Source organism: Rhinichthys klamathensis, unplaced genomic scaffold, assembly GCF_029890125.1.
Source record: "Rhinichthys klamathensis goyatoka isolate OS25496 unplaced genomic scaffold, OSU_Roscu_1.1 h1tg000320l_1, whole genome shotgun sequence".
NCBI classification, from domain to species: domain Eukaryota; kingdom Metazoa; phylum Chordata; class Actinopteri; order Cypriniformes; family Leuciscidae; genus Rhinichthys; species Rhinichthys klamathensis.
In genome coordinates, this window is record NW_026606836.1 from 885,978 (window position 1) to 900,850 (window position 14,873).

Below are 14,873 nucleotides of genomic sequence, written 5' to 3' on the forward strand. Positions count from 1 at the left end.
GCTTTTTGACAAACACAAAACAGTAATTACTATAAAAAACCCATCAGACAAAATATTCACGAGTGCAGAAACAATATATCCTACCGTTGTCTTAAAAATCACATGTTGGCAGTGTGTACACCGTATGCTTCAATTATTTGTTTACAAGATACTACACTGTAATGTCTGTTTGTAGTGGGCTGCACTTCCCTGTATTGCATGTGAATGCGTATTGCGTGTGTAGATGGTTGTTTGCTGGAAGTCACACAAGTTATAGAATTAACCCCCATTTTCTGATAATGATATCACATCTGTGATTTAAGCCGCGTTTCCACCGCAATTGCCCGGAACAATTTGTCCCAGGAACTTTTTTCCCAGGAACTTTTTTTGCCCCAGACCGGTAACTTTCTGCGTTTACATCGCGGTCTAAAGTACCGGGTAAACTGCGCGCGACTGCTCATTGCTTGCTTGTGACGGACAGTAGACTGTAAAAGACAGTAATCAGTTTTGAGCGCCACATTTATAATAAATATGGAAGAGATTCACACTGTGCTGCAGTTGTTTGAGATGTATTGGTTTACTAACCAGGTAATTAACAAAACGGCAGAAAAGAGACGAGCACTGATACTAAAGCGTGTTCAGAAAGCTCGTAATGCTAACGTTAGATCTAAAATTAGACAGCGTATGTTATCAGCTATTGCGGACATTGACCGTGAGAAGGCTGGGACGAACGCGCAGAAAATTTCTCTTCCGCAAATACGCTTAATAAAGCCTGAATCTCGTCGTCGGTCCAGCTGCCTTTTTTATTTTTATTAAATTCCATATTTGCAGACAGACAACTCTTACTGCATGGAACTTCATTACTGCATGAAGCCACGAACTGCAATAGATTCTAAAAATTCCGGTTAAAATAAAATGCTGCGCGGAGTTATCCAATCATAATGCGGCGTGAACACAACCAATCAGCATGTTCACCGCACAAGCCCCACCCGCGAAAGTTCCTGAACTTTGAAAAAGTACTACCTCGCGAGCAGGGACTTTCGGAGGGGGAAATATCTACCCGGAACTTCATTTAGACCCTGGTTCCTGCGGTGTAAACACACCGAGTACCAGGCCAAAGTTCCTAGTTCCTGGGTAAAGTTCCTGCGGTGGAAACGCGGCTAATATTATCATCTTTATGCTAGAGATTTTTACTTTAAAGTACATTGACCTCATTAGTTAAAAGGTAATAGACTTTGTACCCAAAGCATCTGAAACATCTTCAAGACATCTCTTACTCAAAGGCAGTTTTTGATTGAAGGAACTGATTTTGATGAGTGTACAGCATCATCTGGTGGATAGATTGAGTACAGCCTCTAAAGCAGGTAAATACAATACTTATTGTCTGTCAAAATGATAGAAATCACTTGAAAATATTATCACTAAATGTTCAATCCAATGTCAGCTTCACTTCCTGTCTCCTGAGATACCTTTAAGTTTTCGGACGCAGCCCTTATTCAGAGCAGCACCATGACAGGTGTGAAAGTGAGGCTGTGAGTCTGAACTTAAGCAGGTGAAGCTGCCAGAATTCTGAGCAGAACCAGAAAAAATGAACATATCACACCAGTCCTCAGGTCATTACATTGGCTTCCAGTTACATTTAAGATTAAGTATTAACACTGGTATATAAATACCCCAATGGCCTAAGACCTCAATACATTGCACATATTTTCACTGAATTATAAACAGATCACTCAGATGATCAGGGTCACGTCAGCTAGAAATACCTAGGATTCACTCAAAGCAAGGTTAGCTATTATGCCAGCCACAGCTGGATCCAGCTTTCAGAAGAGATCAGATGTGTCTTTTTATAGTTCTAATGTTGAACAGGTCATTTCAGCAACACAATCACTGTTAGCAAGACATTATGGGCCCTATCTTGCACCCAGCGCAAATGACTTTGTACACTGACGCATGTATCATTCCTATTTTGCACCCGCGCAAAGCGGACTTTTCCCTCCACAGACACACGTCGGTTAACTTAGAAATACACTTGCGCTCCCCGGGGCGGTTCAGCGCAAAGAGGAGGCGTGTTCCGGCGCAAACTTTCCCTCATGCTATTTTGCTGTTCTATAAAACAATTGCGCCACTGACCAGAAAAAACCTAGTCTAAAGTCAGTGGCGCGTTGCGCGTTGTTCATTATGCTATTTTAAGGGCGCAATGGCGCATGCTTGGCCATAATCAATGTAGCGTGTGCACAACGCTTTGATTCTCTCATCTAAGCAGCAGTTTTCATTTTTGCAAATCATACATTATTACGATAGATAGATAGATAGATAGATAGATAGATAGATAGATAGATAGACAATTTATTATAAAAGCATACATGTAGCTTACAGATTTACCCCAATTATCATACGCCTGTTTAACAGAAGTTAATTTGCGTGGGTTTCTCCATCCCCAATGTCACTTCTCTGTGTTTTACGGCCCTGACGAGAACGTTGCTCTCCTCGGCTGTGAACCGCTCCTGGCGCGCGCCTGGCAAATCCGCCGTTATAATAGGAATCCGCTTTAGAACAAGCGCGCCTGCTCTTAAAGGGAATGTGAGATGACGCTCTGATTGGTTAATTTCACGTTACGCCCAAACCACACCTAAGAATAATGAAGCTGCTTCAGTCTAACCCCTTTTAGATTTGCGCCAGGCGCAAGAGGCATTTATCCCGCCGGGAAAATAGCAACAGCGCCGGGATCCGCCCACAAAGTTACTTGCGCTTTGCGCTTTGACACTTGCGTTTCAGATCGTTAAAATAGGGCCCTATGTGTCAATATACAGCATATTCTTGTGCAAAAGTGAGCTTTTAAACACCACAAATTTCAAATCCATGCATTTAAATAACCATCCCAAATGTGTTCACTGAAGTTCATGTCTGAAATTTGTACAGGCCAGTCCAATAAATCACTTCTATCTCTTCTACATGTGTGCACTTTGTGTGATTTTCATGCATGATTTTCTGCATCTGTGAGTGAAGCTTAAATAAGCAGATTAGAAGGTGAAGTCTTCATCCTTCTTTTAGCCGTTTGCACAGTAAGACAATGTAGAATTAAAGAAGCTGTCAAATCCATGCACATACATAAAATAACACACACAATCACTGGATTTTTAACCTTATTCCCAGTTTTATTTATTTTTTTGGTACAACATTTTACAATATTACTTTTTAAGGCTCAATATTTAATCAAACAAATGCAGCCTTGGTGAACATAAGAATATAAGAAGAAAATAAAAACATAAGATGAAGAATAAAACATCCACCCCAAACCAGAAACTTTTAAATGATAGTGTATGCTATTTTGCAATCAATTTAAGCTGTAAGTCTGAAACAAGAAACTAGTATAAAAGGTCATCAGAATTACTCTGATCATTTGCCCGAGCCTCAGCTGGATGTTTTCTTGAACAAGGTTTGAACAGCTTGTAGGGTGTTCATTCTTGCAGAAATTCACTGAGGTGACAGTGAACAATTTCCTACAGAAAAGAAAGAAAGAAAAATGAACAGAAACCAATTTTGAAAAAGTACAACATTAATGGATCTTGTGAATATATACGTGATCATACCCTGCTATATTAAAATAATAACTTAAGTTCTTATTGTAAAAAGTTTTGGAATTGTTAATACCATGTTCCCAAACTGGCAGGGACAGGGTCCATCAGGATTTGCTTCAAGATGTTTAGATTGTTTAGTACTTATCAACTTGTCGAATGTTGATTTAGTAAAGTCAACCTGTGAATATAAAGACAAATACACACATTTGTCATGTTTACTTTGTGGCTGTAATTAGATCAGAATGTTAACCAAATGCAAAAACACATACCGTGCTAAGGTGCTTCAACCAAGCACTTGAGAATTGATCAGAGAGGTAGACATCCATTTCCTTATTGTAATTAGATGGACAGAGTTGGACACTTGCGTGACATGAAGCCAACGCATAGACTGTGTGACAGATTCAGAACAATTCAGTTCAGATTTTTTTTGAAAAATAGATTATGGACACACAACTTTCAAATAAAAACTAGTGTGAGTCTGGTCAAATAAGGCAGGACCATTAGTTGTGGTTTTCATATAGCATCTTACCGTCTACACCCTTGGGAAAGTCTGTGAACATCGTTGCAGAGTAATCGCTCTCCATGAATATCACCATCTGCAGCACATACACATGATGAGGAAATAGTGAGATATTTAAAAATACAGCCGACTCATTCCCTTTACTTAAGCGCTTTTATATCACTACAGGTTGCTGTTGCCCCTTTCAAAAGCGTTGCAGTAGCAGTTGTGAAAGTAGAAGCCTGTGACTGTAGGGTAAGATGGACCTGCTAGAAATAGAAGAGGAAAAAGAATCGCAAGGTCTGAATTTAAGATTGAGATTTGTTAAGTAAGGAATTTGTCACATTTGGCAGGATTTTCTTTTAAATGATTAAACAGAATCTCTCTCTCTCTCTCTCTCTCTCTCTCTCTCTCTCTCTCTCTCTCTCTCTCTCTCTCTCTCTCTCTCTCTCTCTCTCTCTCTCTCTCTCTCTCTCTCTCTCTCTCTCGCTCATATATATATATATATATATATATATACACAAACACACTGCAGTTTGTTGTGAACTATTTTCTTCTAAAGTGTAGAAAAGTCAGAAGCGCAGACCAGGAGACGTTGAGGTATCTTTTCAAGCCGAAGTTCTTTATTGCGTCGCTGCAGCATCTCAATCTCATCTAACTAAGGGAAACGTTCCCTTGCAATTTATACATTTAGGGGCAGGACTTAACATTGTGATGGAGCAAACTCGTATACAGGTTTAGGAAACATGTATTAAACTGAGAGTGATAACTTATTCAAACACTGAGACTCAAGAACAGGAATGCCAGGACTCTCTCTTGCTGAGACAAAAGCTCACGATAGTCCCCAAGAGTTTCAGTAATATGTTTCATTTAACTTACAATAGAAAGAAACACGTCTGGCGGCTGAATAGAGAGAAACAGAACAGGACAGGAATCTCGTGCTCAACAGGTGAATGCTAAATTCAATCTACAGAACTTTCTTAGTTTATATACTATGGTATTGGAATCTAAATTAAACATTTTAATAAATTTGTAACACCACAAGTTCAAAAGTTTTGGATCGGTAAGATTTTTAATGTTTTCAAAGAAGTCTCTTCTGCTCAACAAGGCTGCATTTATTTGATTAAGAATAAAAAAACAGTAATATTGTTATGTGACAATTTAAAATAACTGTTTTCTATTTTAATATATTTTTAAATGTAATTTATTCATGTGATCAAAGCTGAATTTTCAGCATCATTACTCCAGTGTCACCTGATCCTTAAGAAAACATTCTAATTTGCGGATTTGATGCTCAAAAACATTTATTATTATTATCAATGTTGAAAACCGTTGTGTACATTTTAGGATTCTTTGATTAATAGAAAGTTCAAAATAACAGCATTAACTTATTAACTTTTGATCAATTTAATTCATCCTTGATGAAGTATTGATTTCTTTTATTTATTTTCCCCCAAACAATAAAAAAAATTAAATTCATACTGACCCCAAAATTTTGAACGGTAGTGTTTAATGTTTAAAGCTTTCTATTTCAGAGAAATGCTGTTCTTTTGAATTTTCTATTCATCAACGAATCCTGAAATAAAAATGTAAATAACTGTTTTCAACACTGAAGATGCGAAATGTTTCTTGAGCATTAAATCATCAGTTTTTATCACAGGAATAAATTACACTTTACTATATATTCACATAAAAACAGCTGTTTTAAATTGTAATAATATTTTTAAATGTTTTTTTGTATTTATAATCAAATAAATGCAGCCTTGGTGAGCAGAAGAGACTTCTTTAAAAACATTAAACATCTTATAGATAAAAAACTTTTGAATGGCAGTGTATATATACTATAATACATACAAATTATGTGAACATTACTGAATACATACCTTTGAAAATTTTTTGCCCTCTTGCATGCTCTTGAGCGTGTCCATGAAAGCATCAGGAGAAAGCTGTCATAAAACATACTGAATTAATGGTCTAGAAGTCAGCAAGTTGTCAGATTAAACACAACAGTTCTGTCCTTATCCCTGTAATTACATAGTAAATTCTAAAATAATTTTTTAAGATGATCGTTTATAACCATTAAAAGAAAATAAATAAATAAATAATAAATGTTTATTTGTCAAATGTATTATAAATGAGTGATGCTAGTTTTTGGTTTTTACTATATAGATTAGTATTGTTATTATATTTTCTCATGTTCAGAAAAATGATTACTTAACATTCCGTCCCATTTATTGCTTTGCTGCGAAATTTTGTGGGCAGAATTTCTTTCCCATAGGAATCCGTGCGATTGGGAGTTTTGCATGAGGGTGAAAATGTTCCCCATAGATTTTGCTCATATTCAAGTCAGTAGACAGAAAACTGCTTGGTTTAAAAGTGAGTTATCTGAGAGCTGTGAGCTTTATACATCGCTACACTCTTGAGATAGAGAATTGGCATTTTTATATCATAATATTTTGGCTCATCATTATAAATATACCGTATATCTTATCCATTCTGATAATCTCTTGAATCTTTTTATACTTACTGCTTTCTGAAGAAACTTAAACGCGCCTTCATGTTGCGAACCTTCTTTTCCCAAACCGGACATGTAGACGTATATGTTGTCATCGGGTCCACTGCATTAAATGAAAATAATAATGGTACTTCATTTTAGCTGCAAATTCACATGAGCTGCAAGCAGCAATTACAGAGCCAATCACTGAAGCCGCAGATCCGTTACAGTTATTTCATTGTACATAGCATCCCTGGTGATAACTGTAGGCAAAGTGGTTTCCAAAATCCAAAAGCGTGATACAATTGCTTTTTGACCAGTTGGTGGTGCGGTCACCTAATTCACAGAAAATTGTGTATTTTTTAGTATGTGATTTCAGATTCAAAGTTATAACTCTAAGCTCCTGTGCTGCTTCCTCACATTCAGTGGTTGGCCCTTAATTAACTGCACAAAAGTGATGATATATTAATAATAATAATAAAACATTACATGACATATTGATATCATTGAAAGATATCTTCTTTACTGACAAACAAACCTGTCAATGACTTTTTTGCCCGTGCTCTTATCCCCTCGAAGAGCAGCCAGGAAGTTATCTGGGGTCAGATGCTATAAGATCATATTTGTCATAATTAATCATTATTGTTGAAAGTTATAATTGTGCTCAGATATGGAATAAAAACATCAAAACAAAACTTTTTACCATGTCAAAACAAAACAAATATTACCTTTCCAGTGTAGTCCTTTGGAACGCCTAGGTACACGTTTGAATCATCAACTACACTGATAATTTGTCCATTTTCTGGGTTTCTGCAGTGAAGAAAAGTTCAGTGTTTAAACGCAGTCAGCTCCAACAATCTTATCGACACTTTTCTATGATGACGTGTTTCTAGAATTATTAAATCTTGCAAAGTTTGCTAGCAAATGCTGTTATGAGGGTGTTTGTAATGCATGTCTGAGGAAATGACGGTCGATTTTACATCTTTCTTGTGTCCCCTTTTGCTATTGTGGCGAATGCAGAAAATCATTTACTGTTGTCCTCCAGTCATCCCTCTGTGACAACCCTGTTTTGCTTTTGAAAACCCCGTTACACTGTTGTTCCCGCACTGCTAATTATGTTTAGCACAGAAGATTGAGATCAACTAAACACATGATAATCAAAAGCTTTGGGAAATTACTCACTTTGAATTGTAAGCGATGTCATCATACATCATCACCACAATCTGCTCATCAGGAATTCCATGTTTCTTAATTATCTGATATAAACCGCACACATTGGCCTGAAACGCAAATGATAAAGGTGATTTCAGTTACTCTCATCATTTATAAACTGAGGCACAGAACACCTTGGGGAATTTATTAGCAATATGTCTTAAAAAACGAGAAAAAAAACAAAACAAACAAACACAAACCTGGTGTCTGTAATTTTCCCAGTCCTTTGAGCCGGCGACAAGGAGAATCCATTTTCTTCCAGTCATTTCTTGAGTCTTTTCAAAGCAAAGTCTATTGGAATCCAAAATAATGATAATACTAACAATTTAAAACTAAATTAACATTGTTCTAATGCTTTTAATTGGCTAACATGATTATCGAATCATGTTTTTATCAATTGTTATGTGTGTATTATGTGTTTTATGTGTTTAATGTGGTTGTAGAATGTTGTTGAAGCCAGTATCAAAGATGAATTTCTGTCCAGTAAATCTGAACAGACAATAAAGTTAAAACAAACAAAACAAACAATAACATAATTTTTTTAACGCCTCATACATTTATGATGCGTTTGAAGAAACACAGAAAAGAACACAAGTATTTGATATGTTATAAAGTTTAGGATGATGATATAACAAGAGTTCAGGTTTTAAACTTAAGTGTTGCTTTCTATTCATGAAGTGCTGAAATGTAAATCACTCGTCATGATGTTAAAAATACTGGTCAGAAATGTTTCTATTTTACCCAATTATCTACAGAATTAAATACAGTTGCTAAAAGTGTTTAGTGATTTAGATTATGTAGATGATTGGATCATATGCCATCATACCTGTGTTGAGTATCAGGTGTTCCTGTGTGCCTGTCCTGTAGATTTCTGGTGCTTTTAGTCAGACAGCCTCTGTCTTTATATAGGCAGTTTATCCCTTTCATTTGAGACTCATGGGCGGAGAGTTTGTGCTGGTGGGCGTGTGGATTTCATATTTTGCAATAATTTTCATATTCACTTTAATTGATGGCAGTTGGTGACTTTGTGAACCATCTTATAAACCGAGATTTGAATTAGAATTAAGTTGATTTGGTTTTAAAGGTGGGACACCTGTTACATTACAGTTACATACAAGTAATCAAATTGGAAATATGAAGCTCATCCACAGGTTTTCTCTTTTTTTAAATTATTGAATTATTATTATTTATTGAATGTCATTTGCGCGAGTTGCTTCAGTAAAGTTTTGTCAGAAAAGGAAAATACAAACAGCCACAGATTGATTCCACAGAATCACAAGTTTTACATTTTTTTTACATATTTTTTTATAACTCAGTTACTTTAAAGAAAAAAAACCTGTCCAGATGAAATATTTTTTTAAATATGCAAAACACTTTTGTAATTTTGTAATGATTTTGTAATGACTTAAGGACTTTAAATAATGCCTTAATGATTTTTACTTGCAAAATTGATAATATCAGAGAAAATGATAACCATGCAAACATCTACTACAGTATTGCTTCAGACATTGTGCAATATACCCTGAGGGACATTTCATTCTTTATTCTTTTCATTCTTTTCTATAGGAGAGGAATGATTGTCAAAGTTTGTTAAATTATCAAAATCAACATGTTTGCTAGACCGACTAAGCTACTGAAAGAGATGCTTCCAGAAGTCATAAATTCACTCATTGTCATTAGGATATGTCCCAAAAACTTTCAAGCTACTGTTAAGCCTCTCAATATAAACAACACAACTTTACCCTAGAAAATTAGTCCGATCTCAAATCTCCCTTTTCAGTCCAAAATACTAGAAAATAAATTGTGTTTGTGAGATTTCCAGTCAGAATTTAGACTGTATCATCGACTTCAGTTCAATGACATTAAAGGTATGTTTTGACTTTCTCATGAAACAGAAAAGATTAAGGCATGAATGGTGTCACATGAAAGTGTCAGATGAAAGATAAAATCCTGTCCCACACAAATTCATGACGAATGAATCGCTTTTTTCAATTAGTTTTTTTCGTCAAAATCTTACCTTGTTTCTTTGGTGAATGGAATGCATTCTATGATTGTAAATGTGTGTGTGTGTGTGTGTGTGTGTGTACCTACATTGTGAGGACCAAATGTTCCTAATGCAAGGCATTTTTGACCTTGTGGGGACTTTGTTGGGGGTCCCCATGAGGAAAACAGCTTATAAATCATACTAAGACTTTTTTGAAAATTCAAAAATGCAGAAGGTTTCCTGTGATGGGTAAGTTTAGGGGTTGGGGATAAAAATAGTTTGTACAGTATAACAGTCATTTTGTCTATGGAATAGAGGGTAACACTTTATATAAGTACTTACAAATAATCATACAAACTATTTAGTTTATTGTTAATTCATAATATATATATATATATATAGTTATATATATATAACTGTAATTAACCAATTAATTAGCTCTTATGTAGAATTAGATGTTTTTTTATGCTTTAACTAATTATCCATTAATAGTTATAGGTACTTGATATAATCTAATGTTTACAGCTGAACTTATTTCCCCCATACTTACATTTATGTATCCTACATTTAGCTAATAGAAGTAGCAAATTAATGAAATAATATTTCTTATAAGACATGCCATGGGGAAAGAACAAATAAAGCATTTCCATTTTTCAACAGTTGAAAGCTGGGCATGATGTAATCCTTAATAAAAAAAAAAAATCAGACCAAAACCAAAATAAGTTTCAACATGTAAACCACAAAATATATCAATTTCACAATGAAATCTGTTTAGAAGATAGTATTGCAATATTAATATGTTTAAATGAGTTAAAAGAAATAGTTTTTTTAATTAAATATTTATGAATTAACCATTTATTAATATTTAATTAAATATTTATTTCCACATTTAATTTCAAATCAGACAATCAGTCATTCTAAAATACCATTATAGAATAATCCAATATATTAGTGCTGGAGACGATGGGCCCTATCACACACCCAGCACAATGCGGCGCCAGACATGTGTGTTTTGCTATGGGCTGCTGGTCTGAGAACGAGGTGTGTTCAGGCACATTGTTGGCATGCTGCTATTTTGAGGAACTGAAATAGACTGCGCCATTGACCAACTGTCACCTGGTCTAAAGTCAATGGTGCAGTATTTATTTATTTTTTGTTATTTAAAGGGAACATTAGTAATATCCAGTGAATGTAGAGAAAGCCGAGACATCTAGATATTTTTATGAACCATTTTAACCCAGACGGGGCAGCATTCATAACTACAGCATAATCTTTAGGAGTGACTGGAATATTATATTACGTGAGAAATACAGAGCAGGTCAACATCAAGTTCATCATGCTTAAAAATTTCACTCATCAAAATATATCACTACAAAAGCAATTCTCAAAAAAATTACAGTTTATACAAAATATACCTATTAATCCAGATAAAACACCTGTTTGTTGTAGTTTATAGATTAAATTCCAAAACGAGCAAGAAGTTGGCTGGCCGCACACTGAATTCAGTACAGACTACAGAGGTCTATCAAAACATTTTTTTTTTTTTTTGCATAGTGCAAAAATTGCAAAGTGAATTAAAAACAAATGAACAGCAAACGTTTCAGCACATTGCTATCTTCAGTGCTCACTCTGCAACAAACATTCACCCTTTTGTTGGTAAATTAGCATTTAGAGGTCATCAGCTGAAATTATCACAAGTACAGCTCTCCAAGAGAGTCTGATAATAGGCATGCATGACAAAATATTACTGGTATTCAATTATAGCAACAACAAAAAATGAGTATAAAAACAATGCATATAAGAAAAAAAAACCCCACAGAGGAATAAAAAATAAATTAATATATTAAATTCCAAGAAAGAAGCGTCTGTTTTTCTGGGGGAGGAAAAATACATTTCCTTTGCTTCTATTTTTATTAATTTTAATAAATTTGACCTTTATTCAGCTGCTCTATGCGAAATTATAATATGAAAATGAAACAATTAATTTAAAGGAAGTCCAGATATAATATTTTCAAAATAACCAAATTAACGCTTGATTTTGTGTATATTACTAGGTCAAATTTAAACATTTGAAACTAGTGTTTTTGATATTTTCTGTAGAGTTTTTTTAATGGAACAAAAAAATTACTACCAATGTGAAAAAAACGGCAAAAGAAAAACAAATCTTACAAAATGCATCAACATAAATAAGGATATAACTAAATGACGTTGATTCAGTGACATTATGTACCTACTTCTTTTTTGTTGTTGTTGCTGTACTCATATTTGTTTCATATACTGATTTTCTATAGATTTAAAATATTAGACAAGACAATTCCTGTCTTTTAATAAAAAAATCAGTAATGGCAACATACATGTTTCAAAAGAAAATACCAGTGTCACATGCAGCAGTGACGGATTAATCACTTTCTTCAGAAATCCCATTGTCTTCAGAAACGTAATTTCATTTGGTGATTTCTCAAGATTATGTGGAAATGGAATGCAAATGTTGGAGTCAGAGGTGTGCGAACATGCAGGCAAGACAAAGATCACTTGAGCAACACAGACATGTAACTGTAAATTATATGTATGCGACACATAGAAATAATATGCTTGCCAAAGGCAAAGGCAAGGCACTCACTATTGTAATTGCTCAAACTTATTCCACTTTTTTCGACTCCTCCCGCAGTTTTTGTCACAGACCCATGAATGAAGTGTCAAAACATGCGGAGTATTAAGGAGGGGTGTGGTATGACTTTTATAAGCGATCGGGGGTACGGTGTTCACCTTGCTGGCCAAAATGCATAGACTTAACATTGCGAAAAACTTTGAGGAGTCATAACTCAGAGTGAGGATTTCGCAGAAATGTGTAATTTACCACATTTGAAGAGGCTGACAGGCTCTGTAAGAATATACCTCACAATGGGGTAAAAGTTGCACCCCTGGGGGGCAGGAGCTGCCCAAAGTTTTCCCATTGACTTACTATGGCATAGGTTAGCCCAGGGATGGGCAACTTCGGTTGGAGCTAAACTCTGTAGGACAGTGGCCCTCCAGGACCGAAGTTGCCCATCCCTGGGGTTAGCCCATGAAATCATAGACTGTAAAAAAGATTTACAAATTTGTAAAACTTCAGTTCAATAACATTAAAGGTACGTTTTGACATACTTTCGCATGAAACAGAAAAGATTAAGGCATGAATGGTGTCACATGAAAGTGTCAAATGAAACTAAAATTCTGTCCCACACAAATTCATGACGAATGAATCGCTTTTTTCAATTAGTTTTTTTCATCAAAATCTTACCTTGTCTCTTTGGTGAATGGAATGCATTCTATGATTGTAAATGTGTGTGTGTGTGTGTGTGTGTGTGTGTACCTACATTGTGAGGACCAAATGTTCCTAATGCAAGGCATTTTTGACCTTGTGGGGACTTTGTTGGGGGTCCCCATGAGGAAAACAGCTTATAAATCATACTAAGACTTTTTTGAAAATTCAAAAATGCAGAAGGTTTCCTGTGATGGGTAAGTTTAGGGGTTGGGGATAAAAATAGTTTGTACAGTATAACAGTCATTTTGTCTATGGAATAGAGGGTAACACTTTATATAAGTACAATATCATACAATACAATAATCATACAAACTATTTAGTTTATTGTTAATTCATAATATATATATATATATAACTGTAATTAACCAATTAATTAGCTCTTATGTAGAATTAGATGTTTTTTTATGCTTTAACTAATTATCCATTTATAGTTATAGTTACTTGATATAATCTAATGTTTACAGCTGAACTTATTTCCCCCATACTTACATCTATGTATCCTACATTTAGCTAATAGAAGTAGCAAATTAATATAATAATATTTCTTATAAGACATGCCATGGGGAAAGAACAAATAAAGCATTTCCATTTTTCAAAAGTTGAAAGCTGGGCATGATGTAATCCTTAATAAAAAAAAAAATCAGACCAAAAACAAAATAAGTTTCAACATGTAAACCACAAAATATATCAATTTCACAATGAAATCTGTTTAGAAGATAGTATTGCAATATTAATATTTTTAAATGAGTTAAAATATTTTTTTTTGTTATTAAATATTTATGAATTAACCATTTATTAATATTTAAAGGTCCTGTTCTTCATGTTTTTTTGAAGGTTTGATTGTGTTTACAGTGTACAATAATGTGTTCATGTTTCGCGTGTAAAAAAACGCAGTATTTTTCACACAATTTACTTATCTGTATACCGCTGTTTTCACTGTCCAAAAAACGGCCCGATGACTTCCTTGTTCTGTGAAGTCCCTCCTTCAGAAATACGTAACGAGTTCTGATTGTGCCAGCGGTTCCTGTGTTGTGATTCGACAGCAGCTTAGCGCACGTTGCCCGGAAAGGTCACGCCTCTTACCATAAATTGGAGATGCATGCGCAGCTGAAGTGCTTCTTCTCCGTGGAGCGCAACAAGACCACGCCCCCTTTTTTGTGTATTCCTGTGGGTGGAGATTAGTCAAAAAACTGTTCTAGTTACGTCATTAAAAAACGGAAGTAGAGGGATGTAGTCCAAACCGGCCGTTCGCTGTATGCTTTGAAAGGGGACTTCTGTTAAATAAAATATCTCGCTAGGCATTGAACTTTGAGCTTTATAATTTTACAGGTATTATTTATGCTCTAACAGCAACATTACACACTAACTAAAGTTTGAAAAATGGAATCGCGAAGAACGGGACCTTTGATTAAATATTTATTTCCCAGAGCATTTTAACCCAGACGGGACATCATTCATAACTACAGCATAATCTTTAGTAGTGACTGGAATATTATATTACGTGAGAAATAAAGAGCAGGGTAGGGTTGCACCAGCCGTTCGTAACTTCTTTCTTAAATTGTAACGTAAAGTCCACACTAGAGGCTTAGTAACTACTAGCTAGTTTGTAACTAACTCTGTACTTTATTCCGTTGCACCATTTGTTCGTAAGGTAGAACTTAGCTAGTAGGTCGTAAACTCTCCGTAAAGTAATGCGTAGTCGCATAATATGACGTTTAGCCTCGACGAACCAATAGCAGCCTTCAAATACGTGAGCAGAAGTTGTGTTGAAATGCCGTGAATTTCAGTTTATCCTTCATTCTAACTTCTTTTGCCTCACG

General features: G+C 35.1%; 1 protein-coding gene across 1 annotated transcript in view; it reads right to left on the reverse strand.

Moving 5' to 3' along the window:
- Positions 1-3,733: 3,733 nt before the first annotated feature.
- LOC130105477 (legumain-like) overlaps positions 3,734-14,873 on the reverse strand; it is a 46,683-nt gene continuing 35,543 nt past the window's right edge. The window contains exons 4-9 of the mRNA XM_056271485.1: positions 7,282-7,363; positions 7,092-7,162; positions 6,587-6,677; positions 5,943-6,005; positions 4,090-4,156; positions 3,734-3,738 (exon numbers count right to left, since the gene is read on the reverse strand). Coding sequence (XP_056127460.1) covers positions 3,734-3,738; positions 4,090-4,156; positions 5,943-6,005; positions 6,587-6,677; positions 7,092-7,162; positions 7,282-7,363 — 379 coding nt within the window. The remainder of the gene's footprint in view (positions 3,739-4,089; positions 4,157-5,942; positions 6,006-6,586; positions 6,678-7,091; positions 7,163-7,281; positions 7,364-14,873) is intronic.